The sequence below is a fragment of the Nerophis ophidion genome, linkage group LG09 (assembly GCF_033978795.1).
Source record: "Nerophis ophidion isolate RoL-2023_Sa linkage group LG09, RoL_Noph_v1.0, whole genome shotgun sequence".
In the NCBI taxonomy this organism is placed as follows: Eukaryota; Metazoa; Chordata; class Actinopteri; order Syngnathiformes; family Syngnathidae; genus Nerophis; species Nerophis ophidion.
In genome coordinates, this window is record NC_084619.1 from 76,126,188 (window position 1) to 76,147,432 (window position 21,245).

Here is a 21,245-nt window from a genome sequence, read left to right on the forward strand (position 1 = left end):
CCTAAAGTCATCCTTGTGTGTGTCTGCACATCCCTAAAGTCATCCTTGTGTGTCTGCACATCCCTAAAGTCATCCTTGTGTGTGTCTGCACATCCCTAAAGTCATCCTTGTGTGTGTCTGCACATCCCTAAAGTCATCCTTGTGTGTGTCTGCACATCCCTAAAGTCATCCTTGTGTGTGTCTGCACATCCCTAAAGTCATCCTTGTGTGTGTCTGCACATCCCTAAAGTCATCCCTGTGTGTGTCTGCACATCCTTAAAGTCATCCTTGTGTGTGTCTGCACATCCCTAAAGTCATCCTTGTGTGTGTCTGCACATCCCTAAAGTCATCCTTGTGTGTGTCTGCACATCCCTAAAGTCATCCCTGTGTGTGTCTGCACATCCTTAAAGTCATCCTTGTGTGTGTCTGCACATCCCTAAAGTCATCCTTGTGTGTGTCTGCACATCCCTAAAGTCATCCTTGTGTGTGTCTGCACATCCCTAAAGTCATCCTTGTGTGTGTCTGCACATCCCTAAAGTCATCCTTGTGTGTGTCTGCACATCCCTAAAGTCATCCCTGTGTGTGTCTGCACATCCTTAAAGTCATCCTTGTGTGTGTCTGCACATCCCTAAAGTCATCCTTGTGTGTGTCTTCACATCCCTAAAGTCATCCTTGTGTGTGTCTGCACATCCCTAAAGTCATCCTTGTGTGTGTCTGCACATCCCTAAAGTCATCCTTGTGTGTGTCTGCACATCCCTAAAGTCATCCTTGTGTGTCTGCACATCCCTAAAGTCATCCTTGTGTGTGTCTGCACATCCCTAAAGTCATCCTTGTGTGTGTCTGCACATCCCTAAAGTCATCCCTGTGTGTGTCTGCACATCCTTAAAGTCATCCTTGTGTGTGTCTGCACATCCCTAAAGTCATCCGCCGGCTTCGGGCTTTGCACAAATCCAGGGAGGAATAAACTGCCAAGGCCAATCAGATAGGATGGACAGTTAGTGGGCTTGAAAATAAAACAGCAATTACGCCACAAAACAGAAGGGAGACATTGAGGTGTGTGTGTGTGTGTGTGTGTGTGTGTGTGTGTGTGTGTGTGTGTGTGTGTGTGTGTAAAAGCTTGCAAAGAAACATGTCACTGGGTTAGGTTGTGTTAGTGGTAAAATAAGATAGGAGAGTTAAAGTGTGTGATTGTTGTCTGTCTGTCTGTGTTGGCCCTGTGATGAGGTGGCGACTTGTCCAGGGTGTACCCCGCCTTCTGCCCGATTGTAGCTGAGATAGGCGCCAGCACCGCCCGCGACCCCGAAAGGGAATAAGCGGTAGAAAATGGATGAGTTAAAGTGTAGAAGCATGCAAAGAAACATGTCACTGGGTCAGGATGTGTTAGGATGGGCTGCAGCTGCCCTCTAGTGGCGGATGAGGGTATCACCTGCAGCACAAACAACAGGAGGTGGCGTGCAGGCGTCACGTGATGGCTCAGAAAGGACTGACGTGAGCCAAGCAGGCCAAGAGACATGACGAGCCATGCATCCTTTTATCATGCATTACTTCAGACCCGCTGCATGGGACTTGGGAACGTCCCTCGGTCTTTCTTCACAGGACTGACATCGACTATCACAATTCAACACAATAAGTCAACAGTGACATCGCCCTCAGAAAAGGGAAGTTTCATGCAGTCGGCCAGTCATTAAAACGTCAGCTGTGTCATCGTTATGTTTGCTTTATGTCCAAAGTCTGGCCTGAGGATCATTTTTGTAGACTCTGACTTGTTTGTTTTTTTTAACGGTTAAATACAACCAGGACCTGAAGGAAGGGGTCAACACAAAACGGTGAAAGAGCCATATTGAAACCAAAAATACATTAAAAACTAATCTGTCTGGAGCTGCAAAAAAAATGAAAAGTCGTATATTAAGTTTTATAATGAAGGCAACACATGACATAAGTGTCTATATTATCTATAACAGCCTACTATCAAAATTACTTTAAAAGTCTTATGTAAGTCTTATAATGAAGGCAACACATGATGTAAGTGTCTATATTAGTTATATTGGCCTACTATCAAATTGACCTTAAAAGTCTTATATAAGTGCTATAATGAAGGCAACACATGATGTGTCTATATTAGTTGTAATTAGCCTACTATCAAAATGACTTTAAAAGTCTTATGTAGGTCTTACAATGAAGACAACACATGATGTAAGTGTCTATATTAGCCTACTATCAAAATGACTTTAAAAGTCTTATATAAGTGTTATAATGAAGACAACACATGTAAGTCACAACGTAAATTGGTCAGAAGAGGACAAGATAAACAACAATGAAGAAGAACTAGGGTTTTCTGTACCAATTTCCCAGCCAGGATACACATTTTACCCATAAGGAGACTGAGGACAGCCAGAAAACAGAGTGGAGAGTGTGAAGGATCATTCTTCAGGGTCAACTTTAAATAAGAATGAAAACTGAAATCTAGGCCGTGTTAAAATGCGTCGGTCAGAAGAGGACAAGATAAACAACAATGGAGGACTTCTGTACTGATTTCTCAGCAAGGATACACATTTTATCCAGGAGGAGACTGAGGACCGCAAGAAAACCGAGCTTTGCAGAAAAGTGGGGACTGTGGATGGATCGTACTTTAGAGTCCATTTCAAAATACAAGAACTCTGAAAACCAGGCCGTGTTCAAATGGATTCGACAAAATGGGACGAGAGAACTGCGTCTCCTGTGTTGATTTCCCAGCAAGGATACACATTTTATCCAGGAAGAGACTGAGGACAGCAAGAGTGTGAAGGATCATAATTCAGAGTCAACTTCAAAATAGAATGAAAACTGAAATCTAGGCCGTGTTAAAATGCATCCATCAGAACGGGACAAGAAAACTAAACAATGGAGGACAACTAGGGGTTTTCTGTACTGATTTCTCAGCAGGGATACACTTTGTATCCAGGAGGAGACTGAGGACAGTGAGAAAACAGAGTGCATCATTCTTTAGAGTCAACTTCAAAATAGAATGAAAACTGAAATCTAGGCCAATCTTAAAATGCATCAAAACAATGGAGGACAACTAGGGTTTTCTGTACCGATTTTTCAGCAAGGATACACATTTTATCCATGAAGAGACTGAGGATAGCAAGAAAACAGAGCCTGGCAGCAAAGTAGGTACTGTGGGTGGATTGTACTCTAGAGTCCATTTGAAAATACAATAAAAACTGTGAAGACCGGGCCGTGTTAAACAGCATCAGTCAGAACTATGTCAACTACAATGGAGGAGAATGAGAGCTCCTGTGGAGACTATGGAGCATCATAACACACAGCATCAGTCAGAACTATGTCAACTAGAATGGAGGAGAATGAGGGCTCCTGTGGAGACTATGGAGCATCGTAACACACAGCATCAGTCAGAACTATGTCAACTAGAATGGAGGAGAATGAGGGCTCCTGTGGAGACTATGGAGCATCGTAACACACAGCATCAGTCAGAACTATGTCAACTAGAATGGAGGAGAATGAGGGCTCCTGTGGAGACTATGGAGCATCGTAACACACAGCCCATTTTAAAATTATAATACAAACCACGCTGCATCAAAGGCATCAGTTATAGGGTGACTTGTTACATCTGAGAGGAGAATGAGGGCAGCAAGATACCAGAGAACTGCAGCCAAGTAAATATAACAACAATCAGTGAGTGGCCAGTAGGGCGATACATCATCTACCTTGCAACCTGACCCGATACTAGGATGCTACCTGCTAGTAATTGCTGTTATCAATGGTAATGCATCAATAGCCTAGCACAGCGCTAATCAACTAGTGACCTCCAGCTAAGTGCAAAACTTTGGAGACAAAGCCAGTTCCTAAAAACACTAGTGTGCTCCTGTTGTACAGAGGAACTTGGACCTGGTCCTTGCATTGACATTTTAACCTTGCTAGCAAACAGAAAAATGTGCTCCAAAATTGTGACTTGGCGTTCCTCAAGACCCCCTTTAAGTCCTCTCCTGTTTCGGCAGTTGGTGATGTCTGCATGTGAGATGTTGATGTAGCTTGTTTACTTCAGATGCAGTCATCACTTATTTGTTCCACTTCTGCAGTTATATGACTGGCATTCCTCAAGGCTCCGTTTCAGGTCCTCTCTTTGTCATGGTTTGGACTATTCAACTAAGGTCCCTGAAATGACATCTCCTTCAGTTCAAAGCCAATTCCTGAAAACACTAGTGTGTGTGTCCAAGTTAAAGGAACCTGTCTTCTTCTAATGGATTTATTACAATCTTTGGAGGCTGGGTAAAGTTTGCTGTGGTCTGGAACAACATGGCCCACAAACAACTATGAGAAATGCAGCCACTATTACACACAGATAATGTGTCATGAGACATGCAAATATAAATTAGAGACACACAGGAGACATTTTTCTGTGGCAGCATCAGAGAAAGTTGTACATGTAAACAAACTATAGTTTGTGCAATTCATCGAGTAATCGGATAAAACAATGCGTCTCTTAAGGAAATTTTCTGCTTGCACATCAACATACCATTTTTTTTTTTTTTTAGAAAATATTGCCGTTTCTTCGCCACATGGATCACGGCACCCACACATGCACCACCGCTCTCATGTACACTCTATTTGCTTCTTTGTTTTGGGTCATGCCAAAGACTATAAAAATGGCAGCCATTACCTCCCTGCTTGGCACTCAGCATCAAGGCTTGGAATTGGGGGTTAAATCACCAGAAATTATTCTCGGGCGCGGCCAACGCTGCTGCCCACTGCTCCCCTCACCTTTCAAGGGGTGAACAAGGGGATGGGTTAAATGCAGAGATTAATTTCACCACACCTAGTGTGTGTGTGTGTGTGTGTGTGTGTGTGTGTGTGTGTGTGTGTGTGTGTGTTTGAGACAATCATTGGTACTTTACTTTTTTAACTTTTGTTTCTTCTCGTTGCAGTTAAGTTTTGCTTATTTTAGCAACCAATGGACAACTTTGTGCGATTCATCGAGTAATCGAATAAAACATTGTGTCTCTTAAGGATTTTTATTTTTCTGCTCGCACATTAACATTCCATTTTTTTTCTTTTTAGAAAATATTGCCATTTTGCTGCCACACATGCACCACCGCTCTCATGTACACTCTATTTGCTTCTTTGTCTTGGGCACTCAATGCGGTCCGGACTTTATTATATTTAATAATTACACTAAATAAACGATTAATCGACGCAAGAGAACAAAAATCAACGCTTGTTGCTAGTGGTTAGAGTGTCCGCCCTGAGATGGGTAGGTTGTGAGTTCAAACCCCGGCCGAGTCATACCAAAGACTATAAAAATGGGAGCCATTACCTCCCTGCTTGGCACTCAGCATCAAGGTTTGGAATTGGGGGTTAAATCACCAAAAAATATTCTCGGGCGTGGCCACCGCTGCTGCTCACTGCTCCCCTCACCTCCCAGGGGGTGAACAAGGGGAGGGGTCGAATGCACAGGACAAATTTCCCCACACTTAGTGTGTGTGTGACTATCAGTGGTACTTTAACTTAAGTCGATTAGCTTGCACTGACCAAATACGCCTGATTAGCACTCCAATGAGTCAACAACATCAACAAAAGTCACCATTGTGCATTCACGTACAGCATAAAAGGTTTGGTGGACAAAATGAGACAAAGACGGAGTGGCAAAAGCACGTCTTTCTGTGGCAGCGTCAGAGAAAGTTGTAATAATAATAATAATAATAATGGATTAGATTTATATCGCGCTTTTCTATTGTTAGATACTCAAAGCGCTCACAGAGAAGAGGGAAGCCATCATTCATTCACACGATGGTGGTGGTAAGCTACATCTGTAGCCACAGCTGCCCTGGGGTAGACTGATGGAATTTGCACCTACGGCCCCTCCGACCACCACCAATCATTCATTCATTCATCATTCATTCACCAGTGTGAGCGGCACCGGGGGCAAGGGTGAAGTGTCCTGCCCAAGGACACAACGGCAGCGCTTTTTTGGATGTCAATAGGTGGGAAGCGAACCTGCAACCCTCAGGTTTCTGGCACGGCCGCTCTACCCACTATGCCATGCCGCCCCTACAGGTAAACAAACTATCGTGAGTTCAAGGACAGCTGAAATGAGTGGGACAACACAGTGCTGGTCCAAATCCTGTCATGAGTGAGGCCTGTTTAATACCAACTGTGGGATTTCTAGTGTTTAGGAAGGTTGGTGTCATGTTTGTCCTCCTGCACACTGAAGTCACAAGTCCGGGGTCCCTGGGTGCTTAGCTTTCTGGAAACGTGGCCCCCGAATCAATTCTGTTAAATGTTAGCCGTGTGTACATGTTATGTTACTGTTTTGTTTCTGACCTCTGGAGTGGAGAGGAGAAGCTACAGATCTCAGCATGTTAGCAGAGCATCAAGCATACATCCTGCCTTCATGAAAAAAGGCCCACTCACTGTCCTTCAAAGCACCTCCGGGCTTTAAATTTCAGCTCCCTGGTCGTCCAGCTCAGCCCTTTTCCCTTTCCCTATGCAGATCAATAGAAACAGGATCCCTCGCTCCATGTTGCGGTAATCTGATGAGCCGGGGCCCGCCGCCGACTGTCGCTGCCATGAAGTAATGGTGGGAGGGCGGGGCAGTTGGGGGGGGTGTATGTCCGACCCATGTACAGTATGAATGTATGACACACTGTGAACAAACATGGAGTCTCACTACAAATTGTACACTTAAGTCCAAATAAATATTGTTGATTACAACAACATATTTCATGTTCAAACTCGGAAGCATTTTTTTTTTTTTGCTAATAATCATTAACTTTAGAATTTGATGCCAGCGACACGTGACAAAGAAGTTGGGAAAAGTGGCAAAAAAATACTGATAAAGTTGAGGAATGCTCATCAAACACTTATTGGGAACATCCCACAGGTGTGCAGGCTAATTGGGAACAGGTGGGTGCCATGATTGGCTATAAAAACAGCTTCCCAAAAAATGCTCAGTCTTTCACAAGAAAGGATGGGGCGAGGTACACCAGACCCCGGACTGTTGAAGGACTGAAGCTCTACATAAAACAAGAATGGGAAAGAATTCCACCTTCAAAGCTTCAACAATTAGTTTCCTCAGTTCCCAAACGTTTATTGAGTGTTGTTAAAAGAAAAGGTGATGTAACACAGTGGTGAACATGCCCTTTCCCAACTACTTTGGCATGTGTTGCAACCATGAAATTCTAAGTTAATTAGTATTTGTAAAAAAAAAAAAATAAATAAATGATAAATGGGTTGTACTTGTATAGCACTTTTCTACCTTCAAGGTACACAAAGCGCTTTGACACTACTTCCACATTCACACACACATTCACACACTGATGGAGGGAGCTGCCATGCAAGGCGCCAACCAGCACCCATCAGGAGCAAGGGTGAAGTGTCTTGCTCAGGACACAATGGACGTGACGAGGTTGGTACTAGGTGGGATTTGAACCTGGGACCCTCGGGTTGCGCACGGCCACTCTTCCACTGCGCCACGCCGTTAAGTTTATGAGTTTGAACATCAAATATGTTGTCTTTGTAGCATATTCAACTGAATATGGCTTGAAAAGGATTTGCAAATCATTGTATTCTGTTTATATTTACATCTAACACAATTCCCAACTCATATGGAAACAGGGTTTGTAAATCCAAGGTCAATAAAAAGAACAAAGTGTGATTACGTTCAAATTAATCCTGTTAAATAGTGGCAATTGTGCAAAGTTGTAGTCTTTACGTAACAATTCCCCTTCTCATAGATGTGACCATTTGAGATTGCAGAGAAAAACCAGATTGTTCCACACTTACTTGACAAGAGTTTTGTGAAAAGACTTCCTTGACTTCATCAAAGAAGTCCAACGTTTGATTTCTTAGGCTGCAGATTCAACAAAGCAAAGTTTGCAAACAAGGACTTGCTCTCTCTGGCCGCCAATCACACTTCAGAACACAATGTAGTGCTTTTCACCTTTGCAAAACTTTAGGTGCTCATGAGGACTCCAACGAGAGATTCCAAAACGACGGCGTCAAAACACCTGTGTCAGACCTTTCATTAGGGACGCCTGCACCAACAGGAGCATCAAAAAAGTTGCCTGACTAAGAAAATATGATCAGTTCTGAGAAACACTCGGAGAAATGCAAATGAATTTATTCCGGTTTATCAAATCGAGGGGTTTTGTTCTCATTTTTAAAAGGTAGCTGAATTATTTTGAAAATATTCTATTATTGATTTGGTGTGTGAATGTGTTGTTTCTAATAGGTTCAAAAGTTTGTAGCATTATTGCTTTTTTTGTTTTTTGTCCATTTATATTTATTGAATAAATATAGGTAAATAAATAAGAAAAAAAAATGTAATTAATGAAGGAAATTATTATGGTTTAATCTGTTTATAAGAAGAAGTCCACACTTTGACAACGGCTGGGCCATAAATCCATTAGAAAGAACAACAAAAATCAAATTATTTTGTTTAGATTTAAAAATTTAAATACTGATATAATGTTTTATTTTATTCGGATTTAATTTGCCATTTTTTACCTTTTTATTTGCCAAAAATGTGTACTGTTCTGTAGCTTAAAAAATAAAATTGCCATCCAACTTGACCAGAAGGAAGTTGGCAGACTCGCCTGTAGCGTCTAAACAAAAATGTCACGTACCGCACGATTCAAGCAGGGAAGCTTCAAGAAATTAACTAAACAAAATACATTGGAAATATTTATGTACTTTTATGTTGAAAATTTAAAAAAAAATTTGGCAGATTTTTTGACTTTTTACAAAAAAAATTCATAATAATAGTAATAAATTGGAAATATTTATGTACATTTATGTTGCAAATTGTAAACAATTTTGACGGATTTTTCAACATTTTACAAAAAAATTAAAATTATAAAATAAATTGGAAATATTCATGTACTTTTATGTTGAAAATTCTCAATAATTTTGGCAGGATTTCCAACCTTTTACAAAAAATAATAATAGAAGAATAGAATAGAATACAAATGAATATATACTTATTGTCATTGTACGTTGTACAACAAAATTGTATATATATATAATAGTCATAAATTGAAAAAAATGTACTGTATGTACTTTTGTGTTGAAAATTCTAAACATATTTGGCAGATTTTTTGACCTTTTGCAAAAAAATAATAATCATTATAAAGAATTGGTAATATTTATGTACTTTTATGTTGAAAATTCCAAACAATTTTGGCAAATTTTTCAACATTTAAAAAAAAAAATGTGTAGGGCAGCAGTTATCGCTTATTTTAGTAACGGAGTAAACTATTGATTAGTTTGTACGATGAATAGAGTAATCGGAAAAAACAATTTGACTTTTAAGGAAATATATTTTTCTGCTTGCACATCAACATTTAAATGGCAATTTTAACACATTTACATCAATACCATTTTTTTTTATTTAAATATTGCCGTCTCGTGGCCACACAGATCACGGCACCAACACACGCACCACCGCTCTCATGTACACTCACTCTATTTGCAGTGGCCGCCTGGATACTTTGTTTTGGACACTCAGTGCAGTCCGGATTTGATCGCATTTAATAATTACACTAAAAAAAAGGTTAATCAACGCAAGAGAAAAAAAATCAAATTTTTTTGCTACTCAGTGGCCTAGTGGTTAGTGTGTCCGCCCTGAGATGGGTAGGTTGTGAGTTTAAACCCCGGCCGAGTCATACCAAAGACTATAAAAATGGGAGCCATTACCTCCCTGCTTGGCACTCAGCATCAAGGCTTGGAATTGGGGTTTAAATCACCAAAAATTATTCCTGGGCGTGACCAACACTGTTGCTCACTGCTCCCCTCACCTTTCAAGGGGTGAACAAGGGGATGGGTCAAATGCAAAGGTTAATTTCACCACACCTAGTGTGTGTGTGACAATACTTTTACTTTTGTTTCTTCTCATTGCAGTTTGGTTATGCTTATAGAATAAAATACAATAGAGTTTTATTGTCATTATTGCAGTGAACAGGTTCAAAGAACAACAACATTGGAGCATATCCCCTAAAGGTGCATATACAACTTGGTAATATTAATAGTAAAAAAAGATAGAAAATAAGAGATGTAAGTATATATATATATATATATATATATATATATATATATATATATATATATATATATCCACACCCATGCATACCTATGAATATATTTACATATAACATTAAATAAAAAATAAAAAGACATGAGACATGAGGACATGATGGACACATTGTGCTGACTCAGTGCTTGTTTGATGCTACTATGGCTCTTGGGTAAAAGCTGTTTTTTAGTCTATTTGTGTCAGTTTATAGCGTCTGCTCGAGGGTAGCATTATTTTAGTATTGATTGATTGATTGATCCGTTGTGTCCTGAGCAAGACACTTCACCCTTGCTCCTGATGGGTGCTGGTTGGCGCCTTGCATGGCAGCTCCCTCCATCAGTGTGTGAATGGGTGAATGTGGAAGTAGTGTCAAAGTGCTTTGAGTACCTTGAAGGTAGAAAAGTGCTATACAAGTACAACCCATTTATCATTATAGAGGCTACAAAGTGTGTTTTATTGGATTCCTCGATTATTCCAACAGACTAATTGATAGATTACTCGATTACAAAATAATTGATCACTATAGCCCTAAAATAAACACACCAATAAATAACTTAAACAAATAAATGTAGTGTTTCCCTAGAAATAGTGTACACATAGAGGCTGTGAAGTGTGTTTTATCGGACTACTTGATTATTTGAACAGACTAATCAATAGATTACTCGATTATATAATAATTGATTGCTGTAGCCCTAAAATAAACACATCAATAAATAACTTAAATAAATTTAGTGTTTCCCTAAAAATAGTGTAGACAGAGGCTTTAAAGTGTGTTTCATCCGATTACCCGATTAATCGAACAGACTAATCCAGAGTTAACTCAATTACAAAATAATTGATAGCAGCAGCCTTAAACACACCAATAAATATCAAACAACTAAACATAATGTTACCCTAAAAATAGTGAACACAGAGGCTATGAAGGGTGTTTTATCGGATTAATCGAACAGACTAATCAATAGATTACTCAAGTACAAAATAATAAACTGCTGTAGCCCTAAAATAAAGACACCAATAAATAAAAAAACTAAAATAATGTTACCCTAAAAATAGTGTACACATAAAGGCTATAAAGTGTGTTTTATCGGATTACTCGATTAATCGAACAGAGTACTCGAATACAAAAAAATTGATAGCAGCAACCTAAAATAAAGACACCAATAAATAACAAACAAATACATTTTGTGTTTTTCTAAAAATAGTGCACACATAGAGGCTATGAAGTGTGTTTTATCGGATTACTCGATTATTCGAACAGACTAATCGATAGATTTTTGGATTACAAAATAATCGATAGCTGCAACCCTAAAATAATCACACGAACAAATAACTTGAACAACTAAAAAAAAGTGTTTCCCTAAAAATAGAGCATACATAGAGGCCATGAAGTGTGTTTTACTCAATTAATCGAACAGACTAATCAGTAGATTACTGGATTAGAAAATAATCGATAGCTGCGGCCCTAAAATAAACACATCAATAAATAACAAACAACTAAAAATAATCCATCCATCTCCTACCGCTTTTCTCTTTTGGGGTTGCGGGGGTGCTGGAGCCTATGTTACCCTAAAAGTAGAGCATACATAGAGGCCATGAAGTGTGTTTTACTCGATTAATCGAACAGACTAATCAGTAGATTACTGGATTAGAAAATAATCGATAGCTGCGGCCCTAAAATAAAGGCAGCAATAAATAACTTAAGCAGACAAGAAAGCAACTTCCAGTAAGCATTCCAACATCGACACATTCCACTCATCCTGGACATTCAAACAATCCTTCATCAAGTTAAGAAAAATCCAGGAAAACCATTTTTTTACCCGACTTCTTCTTCCACATGTTTGGACCCACTTCAAGCCTTCCAACCTCAAATCAAATCATTTCTTGACTGATTTAAACAATTCCAACACCAACCTAATCAGCTCATTCAGGACATTCTTGCTCCTAATCTTTTTTTTTTAAATCCCACTTTTCCCCCAAATTCCCAAATTTCCAATTGAAATGAATGAGACGTGTTTCCAGGTTGCACAATTTTTACACTTTTCAAGCTTGTCAAAGCATTCCAACATCGACACATTCAACTCATCCTGGACATTCAAAACAACACGTTCCCAAGTTTCAAACCCAATTCCAGTTTTCCTGGAAATTCAAAGTCTTCACCATTCTGACATTCACACTACATCCTGGCAGCATCTCAGTTCAACTTCAGCATTGGAAGATTCACAAGCAGATCCTTCAGGATTTGACTCATCTCCTTCCAACAACAACACTTCTTTATAACTCTCAAAAAGTCTCACATTTTGGGGTCAAAAACTCTGGATTTTTTCTAAGTGTCAAAGTCTGGATTTTTTCCTGTCAAAAAATCGAGATTTTTTTAAGTGTCAATAAATCGGGATTTTTTTCAAAGTGTCAAAAAGTCAGAAATTTTTTGTCAAAAATTTGGGATTTTTTAAAGTGTCAAAAAATCTAGATTTTTTTTTTCTCAGTGTCAAAAAGTGGGGACATATATTTTGTCAAAAAGTCTGTAATTTTTCAAAGTGTGAAAAAATTGGGATTTTTTGGGCACAAATTCTGTCAAAAAAGTCAGGATTTTTTTAAGTGTCAACAAGTTGGATTTTTTTTTGTCAGAAAGTTGGGATTTGTTTAAGTGTCAATAAATCTGAATTTTTTTCTACGTGTCAAAAAGTCGGAATTTTTTCAAAGTGTAAAAATTTGAATTTTTTCTAAGTATCAATAAAGTCGGACAATTTTTTGTCATAATTTTTTTTTTTTTCCAAGTGTCAAAAAAGTCAGGATATTTTTTAAGTGTCAACAAGTTGGATTTTTTTTTTTGTCCGAAAATTGGGATTTGTTTAAGTGTCAATAAATCTGGATTTTTTTCTAAGTGTCAAGAAGTCAGAATTTTTTCAAAAAGTTGGAAAAAAAATTTGGCACAGATTCTGTCAAAAAAGTCAGGATTTTTTTTAAGTGTCAACAAGTTGGATTTTTTTTTTTTTTTGTCAGAAAGTTGGGATTTGTTTAAGTGTCAATAAATATGGATTTTTTTCTACGTGTCAAAAAGTCGAAAATTTTTCCAAATGTCAAAAAGTCGGACATTTTATTGTCAAAAAGTCAGGATTTTTTCTAAGTATCAAAGAGTCGGACATTTTATTGTCACAAATTCTTTTTTTTTTCCAAGTGTCAAAAAAGTCTGGATTTTTTTTAAGTGTCAACAAGTTGGATTTTAATTTTTGTCAGAAAATTTGGATTTGTTTAAGTGTCAATAAATGTGGATTTTTTTCTAAGTGTCAAAAAGTCAGAATTTTTTTATAAGTATCAAAAAGTTGGACATTTTGTTGTCAAAAAGTCGGGATTTTTTCCAAGTATCAAAAAGTTGGACATTTTGTTGTCAAAAAATGTTTGATATTTTTCTATGTGTCAGAAAATCTGTTTTTTTAAGCGTCAAAAGGTGGGAAATTTTTGGGTGAAAAAGTTGGGAGTCTTTTAAGTGTCAAAAAATCAGGGTTGAAAAAGTCCAAAATGTCACATTTATTTACTACAAATAATGCATCTTTGTTCATTTTAAATTTGCCAGAAAAAATTGTTTTTAAGTGTCAATAAATCTGGATTTGTTTCTAAGTGTCAAAAAGTCGGACATTTTTTTTGTCAAAAAGCTGGGATTTTTTCTAAGTATCAAAAAGTTTGAAATTTTATTGTAAAAAAAAAAAATTGTGATTTTTTTTCCAAGTGTCAAAAAGTCTATCTTTTGGTCAAAAAGTCTGGCTTTTTTTCTAAACGTCACAAAGTCCAGATTTGTTGGAAGTGTGCAACTTGTGGTGAATATTGGAGCTGTGGAGGAGGCATGGCTGCCCCACAGGTGCTACACCTCACAGGTGCTCCACCTCACAGGTGCTCCACCTCACAGGTGCTCCACGTCACAGGTGCTCCACCTCACAGGTGCTCCTGTGCTTCACCTTGCAAGTGCTCCACCTCAAAGGTGCTCCATCTCAAAGGTGCTCCTGTGCTCCACCTTACAAGTGCTCCACCTTACAAGTGCTCCACCCCACAGGCGCTCCTGTGTTCCACCCCACAGGTGCTCCACCTCACAGGTGCTCCTGTGTTCCACTCCACAGGTGCTCCACCTCACAGGTGCTCCTGTGTTCCACCTCACAGGTGCTCCACCTCAAAGGTGCTCCTGTGTTCCACCCCACAGGTGCTCCACTCCACAGGTGTTCCACCCCACAGGCGTTCCACCCCACAGGCGCCCCCAGCAGCATTACGCGGACAGGTGAGTGTCCTCCCAAGCCAGGCGCGGCGGGAATGTCGCGCGTGGACACCTACTGTGGACTTTTGGGGTAGAAAGGCAGCGTGACGTGGCTGAGATCGTGGATGTCGAAGGCGGTGGGCTCCGCCGAGATGGCCTGCCTCTTGGTGCGCTGCTGCTCGGCCTGCAGCTCCGGGTGTTTGTGGACCTGCTGCGTGGCGGGTTTGATGACGGAGCGGTACTTGTCCAGCTCGTTCTGCAGCTTCTGGATCAGCTCGTCCTTCTGGTCCAGCTCCAGTTCCAGCTCGTCGATGAGCGCGTCTCGCTGCCGCAGCTCCTCGATCTTCTCCTGCAGAGCATACTGCAGGTCGCGCAGGGTGCCCATGGTGGCCCAGACCAGACCAGACCAGACCAGACCAGACCAGACCAGACCAGGCCAGGCCAGGCCAGGCCAGGCGGCAACTTGTCAGGCAGGAGTCCGGGTCCTCGCTCCTCTGCCGCGCCAAGCCGGGGAAACTTTATCCGGCATCAACAGCCTCGCTCGCAGACTCCCGTCAGTCTTCAACCTTCAGCATCCAACATCCAACATCCAGGATCCAGCATCCAGGATCCAGCATCCAACCTCCTCCGCTGGATGTTTACGCGGAGCTGTGCGCGGCAGATCCCGCAGCTGACATGCTGCTGCTCGCTCACAACCACGCAAAGTTTCCTCCCACTCTCTCTCTCTATCTCTCCTCTCTCTCCTTCTCTTCCACGCGGATCCGCGCACGCCCGGCGGGAAGCTGCGTGGAAACAAGGACGCCTGCAGGAATCTGAGGCGCAGTGCAGCCGAATAAGAATCATCCTGCGCGGGCACACCTGCTGTCATTTCCCGCAGGAAAAACAAAACAAAAAACACTCTTTCAACAGCGGAGCTCAGTGTAAAAAAAGGCATCACCACCGTTGCCACCGGAAATGAAAAAGTCCAAAAAGTCACATTAATCTGCTAGAAATAATGCATCTTTGTTCATTCTGAATTTGCCAGAGACTTTTGTTGACAATCACAGGATCTTTGATTGAATGTTTGGAAACCAGAAGAGTACCTTTGTGACATAGAGGATCTTTGATTTGTGGTAAATAGGTCCTTGAAAAACTTTTTATGTCGTATAGAGGATCTTTGACAAGTGTTAAGAAAAGAAGAGTGCCTCTGTTAACATAGAGGATCTTTGACTTGTGGTAAATAGGGCCTTGAAAACAGCAGCTATAGAGGATATTTAACAGGTGTTTAAAAACACAAGAGTATCTCTGTCACATAGAGCAATGGTCCCCAACCACCGGGCCGCAGAATTATTATTATTTTTTTATTTTTTTTATCAAATTATCATAAAAAACACAAGATACACTTAAAATTAGTGCACCAACTCAAAAACCTCCCTTTTCCATGACAACACCCCCCCCCGCGGGACAATTTATCAAGCATTGACTGGTCTGCAGCTACAAGAAGGTTGGGGACCACTGACATAAAGGATCTTTGATATGTGGTACATAGGGCCTTGAAAAACAGCAGTTTTGTATCCTAAAGAGGATCTTTGATTTGTGGTAAATAGGGCCTTGAAAAACAGGAGTTGTTATATTGTATAGAGGATCTTTGACGAGTGTTAAAACAGAAGATTACGAGGTTATTTGATTTGTGGTAAACAGGTCCTTGAATAACAGCATTTTTTATATATTGAATAGAGGATCTTTGACGAGTGTTAAAAACAGAAGACTTCCTCTGTTACGTAGAAGATCTTTGATTTGTGGTAAATAGGTCCTTGAAAAACAGGAGTTTTTATGTCGTATAGAGGATCTTTGACAAGTGTTAAGAAAAGAAGAGTGCCTCTGTTAAAATAGAGGATCTTTGAGTTGTGGTAAACAGGGCCTTGAAAACAGCAGTTTTAGAGGATCTTTGACGGGTGTTTAAAAACAGAAGAGTATCTCTGTCACATAGAGGATCTTTGATTTGTGGTAAATAGGTCCTTGATAAACAGCAGTTTTGTATCATATAGAGGATCTTTGATTTGTGTTAAATAGGTCCTTGAATAACAACATTTCTTATTGGGACAGTTTGACCCCACACTGTCTCTGTTTGACCTTTGGCTTCCTCTCAAACATGCACTTTTTATTTTAAGTCAGTGGAAAGCATGCTCAACAAAGAAGTTGTAAGCTGTCACTCACCACGACTCTGCAGGTGTGGCTAAAAGAGTCAGGTGTGGTTGAGGTGATTATGTAGCTGAGCACACCTGCTTGGACTAATTAGGCCTCATTTGGGCCAAACCATGACTTTCAGGAGCTGGGTGTTGTTGAGGGACATTTGAAAGTTGTGTTGTCTAAACCTGAATACTCTGTGGACACAAGTGACTGCTTTACAAATACAAAAGTAGAATGTGAATACTTTTAGACATGTGATGGTTATTTATGCTGTCAATTACAAAAGAAGTGTTTTCTTAATTCCCCTGGAGGATCTTGGATTTGTGGTAAATAGGTCTTAGAAAGGAGCAGTTTTTTAAAATTACATCGAGGATCTTTGACAAAAAAAATATTTTAAAAAAAAGGCAGCTCAGTTGCCAGAATTTTACTGTAAAATTTACATTATTTTGGGGGGTGAATTCCAAAAAACTTCAATTTTACAGTAAAATGTTGGCACTTAAGCTGCCTGTTTGTTTATTATTATTTGCATGGATTTTTCAGTGTATTACTGTAAATGGCAAAAAGGCACTACAGTTTATTACAGTAAAAAATAGTTTTTTTCATTGAGAGAAAAATGCTGTAAAAAATCACAGTAAATTTCACAATTTGACCATGAAATCTATTACTACTTTTACATTGCACAATAACATGCTTTGAAATCATCCATCCATCCATTCATTTTCTACCGCTTATTCCCTTTAGGGTCGCGGGGGGCGCCGGGACTATCTCAGCTACAGTCGGGCGGAAGGCCATTACACCCTGGACAAGTCGCCACCTGCTTGGAAATCATTATTATTAGTATTTATTTCTATGTTAAAAAATAGTTTGAATGTTTGATCATATGTTTTTGCATAATTAGACAATATTTAAGTTAACATCATTTGCGATCACATGTAATACGAATGTTTTTTTTCTCTCCCAAAATAGAAAGAATACATTTTGTTAAAAAAATTATAGTTAATTATGGTAAACGTATTATATAAATACATAATAAAAGCATTCATATAGGTATAAGTATTACCTTACAACAGGGGTAGGGAACCTATGGCTCTAGAGCCAGATGTGGCTCTTTTGATGACTGCATCTGGCTCTCTGATAAATATGAGCTGACATTGCTTAACACGATAAGTAATTAATAATTAGGATGGTAATCACATTGTTAAAAATAACGTTCAAATTATAAAACATTCTCATGCATTTTAATCCAACCATCCGTTTTCTACCGCACCTGTTCAAGATGTCGCATTAATGGTAAAAAGTAATATATTTATTATTGGTTAAATTTAAAATAACAATGTTATTAAAAAGAGTAAGAGACTTATTATACTCTAAAAATGTTGGTCTTGTCAAGACCTGGACTAAGGTGTGGTTTGTTTTCCCATGGTGCAAAGTGATTAAAACGGACATGGCGTAAAGGTAATGACATCTTTAATCTTAACTCAAAAATATTACAAAAACAAAGGGTATAAACAAAAGGCGCTCTCAGAGGAGGTTAAAAACTTGGCTATGAAAACTTGCACAATGGGAGAACTATGAACATAAAATAAAACTTACAAACTATGGCATGAAAAACGTACTTGGACCGAGCAAGAGCATGGATCATCGGCATGGATAACATAGGTGTGTAGGAGGTGATAGAGGGTTGATTGATTGAAACTTTTATTAGTAGATTGCACAGTACAGTACATATTCCGTACAATTGACCACTAAATGGTAACACCCCAATAAGTTTTTCAACTTGTTTAAGTCGGGGTCCACCTTCATCAATTCATGGTAGTAAAAAGTGATGACGCCAGGCTGACTGCCTGGCAACTGCAGGCTTAAATGGTGACGTGGTGATTGACAACAGGTACATGAGTTCAAGTGAATCAGGTGTGTGAGTCGTGAGAACAGGTGAACTGATCGGTAGTCATGGAAACAAAAACAAACCAGGGTGCGCAAAAACAGGAACTAATGGAGTCAAAAACAAAACAGAACATAACTAAACAGAACATGATCACAAAGAAATGACAGGTCTTACTTAAAAATGCACGCATTTAGTTGTATTCAGTGTTTAAAAAATATTATACGGCTCTCACGGAAATACATTTTGAAATATTTGGCTTTCATGGCTCTTTCAACCAAAAAGGTTCCCGACCCCTGCCTTACATGATCTAACATTCGACAGCAGGATTGTTGGAACAGTCCACTTTTTTTATTTACAAAGTGCCTTTCAAAGCTTCTCTTAGACCTCGATATTTCCCAAATCCTAGTTCCGGCCCTGTTTCCACTTGTTGCTTTTCATACAATACTGCATTAGTAGTTTGACCACTTAAAAAAATAATTAAAAAAAGAAACACCCTCCCACAGAGGCCTTCTTAATTAATGAATTCATTCCTTTTATTCGCAGACACAAGGAGAAAACCAAACAAAACAAAAACACAAACCTAACCAACATTCTTGATCTAATCTTGTGTGTGTCTGCACATCCCTAATATCATCCTTGTGTGTGTCTGCACATCCCTAAAGTCATCCTTGTGTGTGTCTGCACATCCCTAAAGTCATCCTTGTGTGTGTCTGCACATCCCTAAAGTCATCCTTGTGTGTGTCTGCACATCCTTAAAGTCATCCTTGTGTGTGTCTGCACATCCCTAAAGTCATCCTTGTGTGTCTGCACATCCCTAAAGTCATCCTTGTGTGTGTCTTCACATCCCTAAAGTCATCCTTGTGTGTGTCTGCACATCCCTAAAGTCATCCTTGTGTGTGTCTGCACATCCCTAAAGTCATCCTTGTGTGTGTCTGCACATCCCTAAAGTCATCCTTGTGTGTGTCTGCACATCCCTAAAGTCATCCTTGTGTGTCTGCACATCCCTAAAGTCATCCTTGTGTGTGTCTGCACATCCCTAAAGTCATCCTTGTGTGTGTCTGCACATCCCTAAAGTCATCCTTGTGTGTGTCTGCACATCCCTAAAGTCATCCTTGTGTGTGTCTGCACATCCCTAAAGTCATCCTTGTGTGTGTCTGCACATCCTTAAAGTCATCCTTGTGTGTCTGCACATCCCTAAAGTCATCCTTGTGTGTGTCTGCACATCCTTAAAGTCATCCTTGTGTGTGTCTGCACATCCCTAAAGTCATCCTTGTGTGTGTCTGCACATCCCTAAAGTCATCCTTGTGTGTGTCTGCACATCCCTAAAGTCATCCTTGTGTGTGTCTGCACATCCCTAAAGTCATCCTTGTGTGTGTCTGCACATCCCTAAAGTCATCCCTGTGTGTGTCTGCACATCCTTAAAGTCATCCTTGTGTGTGTCTGCACATCCCTAAAGTCATCCTTGTGTGTGTCTGCACATCCTTAAAGTCATCCTTGTGTGTGTCTGCACATCCCTAAAGTCATCCTTGTGTGTGTCTTCACATCCCTAAAGTCATCCTTGTGTGTGTCTGCACATCCCTAAAGTCATCCTTGTGTGTGTCTGCACATCCCTAAAGTCATCCTTGTGTGTGTCTGCACATCCCTAAAGTCATCCTTGTGTGTCTGCACATCCCTAAAGTCATCCTTGTGTGTGTCTGCACATCCCTAAAGTCATCCTTGTGTGTGTCTGCACATCCCTAAAGTCATCCTTGTGTGTGTCTGCACATCCCTAAAGTCATCCTTGTGTGTGTCTGCACATCCCTAAAGTCATCCTTGTGTGTGTCTGCACATCCTTAAAGTCATCCTTGTGTGTCTGCACATCCCTAAAGTCATCCTTGTGTGTGTCTGCACATCCTTAAAGTCATCCTTGTGTGTGTCTGCACATCCCTAAAGTCATCCTTGTGTGTGTCTGCACATCCTTAAAGTCATCCTTGTGTGTGTCTGCACATCCTTAAAGTCATCCTTGTGTGTGTCTGCACATCCCTAAAGTCATCCTTGTGTGTGTCTGCACATCCCTAAAGTCATCCTTGTGTGTGTCTGCACATCCCTAAAGTCATCCTTGTGTGTGTCTGCACATCCCTAAAGTCATCCTTGTGTGTGTCTGCACATCCTTAAAGTCATCCTTGTGTGTGTCTGCACATCCTTAAAGTCATCCTTGTGTGTGTCTGCACATCCCTAAAGTCATCCTTGTGTGTGTCTGCACATCCCTAAAGTCATCCTTGTGTGTGTCTGCACATCCCTAAAGTCATCCTTGTGTGTCTGCACATCCCTAAAGTCATCCTTGTGTGTGTCTGCACATCCCTAAAGTCATCCTTGTGTGTGTCTGCACATCCCTAAAGTCATCCTTGTGTGTGTCTGCACATCCCTAAAGTCATCCTTGTGTGTGTCTGCACATCCCTAAAGTCATCCCTGTGTGTGTCTGCACATCCTTAAAGTCATCCCTGTGTGTGTCTGCACATCCCTAAAGTCATCCTTGTGTGTGTCTGCACATCCCTAAAGTCATCCTTGTGTGTGTCTGCACATCCTTAAAGTCATCCTTGTGTGTGTCTGCACATCCCTAAAGTCATCCTTGTGTGTGTCTGCACATCCCTAAAGTCATCCTTGTGTGTGTCTGCACATCCTTAAAGTCATCCTTGTGTGTGTCTGCACATCCCTAAAGTCATCCTTGTGTGTGTCTGCACATCCCTAAAGTCATCCTTGTGTGTGTCTGCACATCCCTAAAGTCATCCTTGTGTGTGTCTGCACATCCTTAAAGTCATCCTTGTGTGTGTCTGCACATCCTTAAAGTCATCCTTGTGTGTGTCTGCACATCCCTAAAGTCATCCTTGTGTGTGTCTGCACATCCCTAAAGTCATCCTTGTGTG

The 21,245-nt window shown here is 40.1% G+C and overlaps 1 protein-coding gene across 3 annotated transcripts in view; it reads right to left on the minus strand.

Annotated features, from left to right (window-relative positions):
• Positions 1-21,245, minus strand: part of LOC133559737 (cGMP-dependent protein kinase 1) — a 274,083-nt gene that overhangs the window by 242,028 nt on the left and 10,810 nt on the right. Inside the window, exons 1-2 of one of the 3 annotated variants that reach the window (XM_061911792.1) lie at positions 7,919-7,964; positions 7,762-7,828 (exon numbers count right to left, since the gene is read on the minus strand). The exons of 1 other annotated variant lie outside the window; for it this stretch is intronic. In XM_061911792.1, coding sequence (XP_061767776.1) covers positions 7,762-7,799 — 38 coding nt within the window. In that variant the 5' untranslated portion in view covers positions 7,800-7,828; positions 7,919-7,964. Of the gene's footprint in view, positions 1-7,761; positions 7,965-21,245 lie in introns of those variants that run through there. One more of the 3 variants, XM_061911790.1, reaches the window with a different exon arrangement.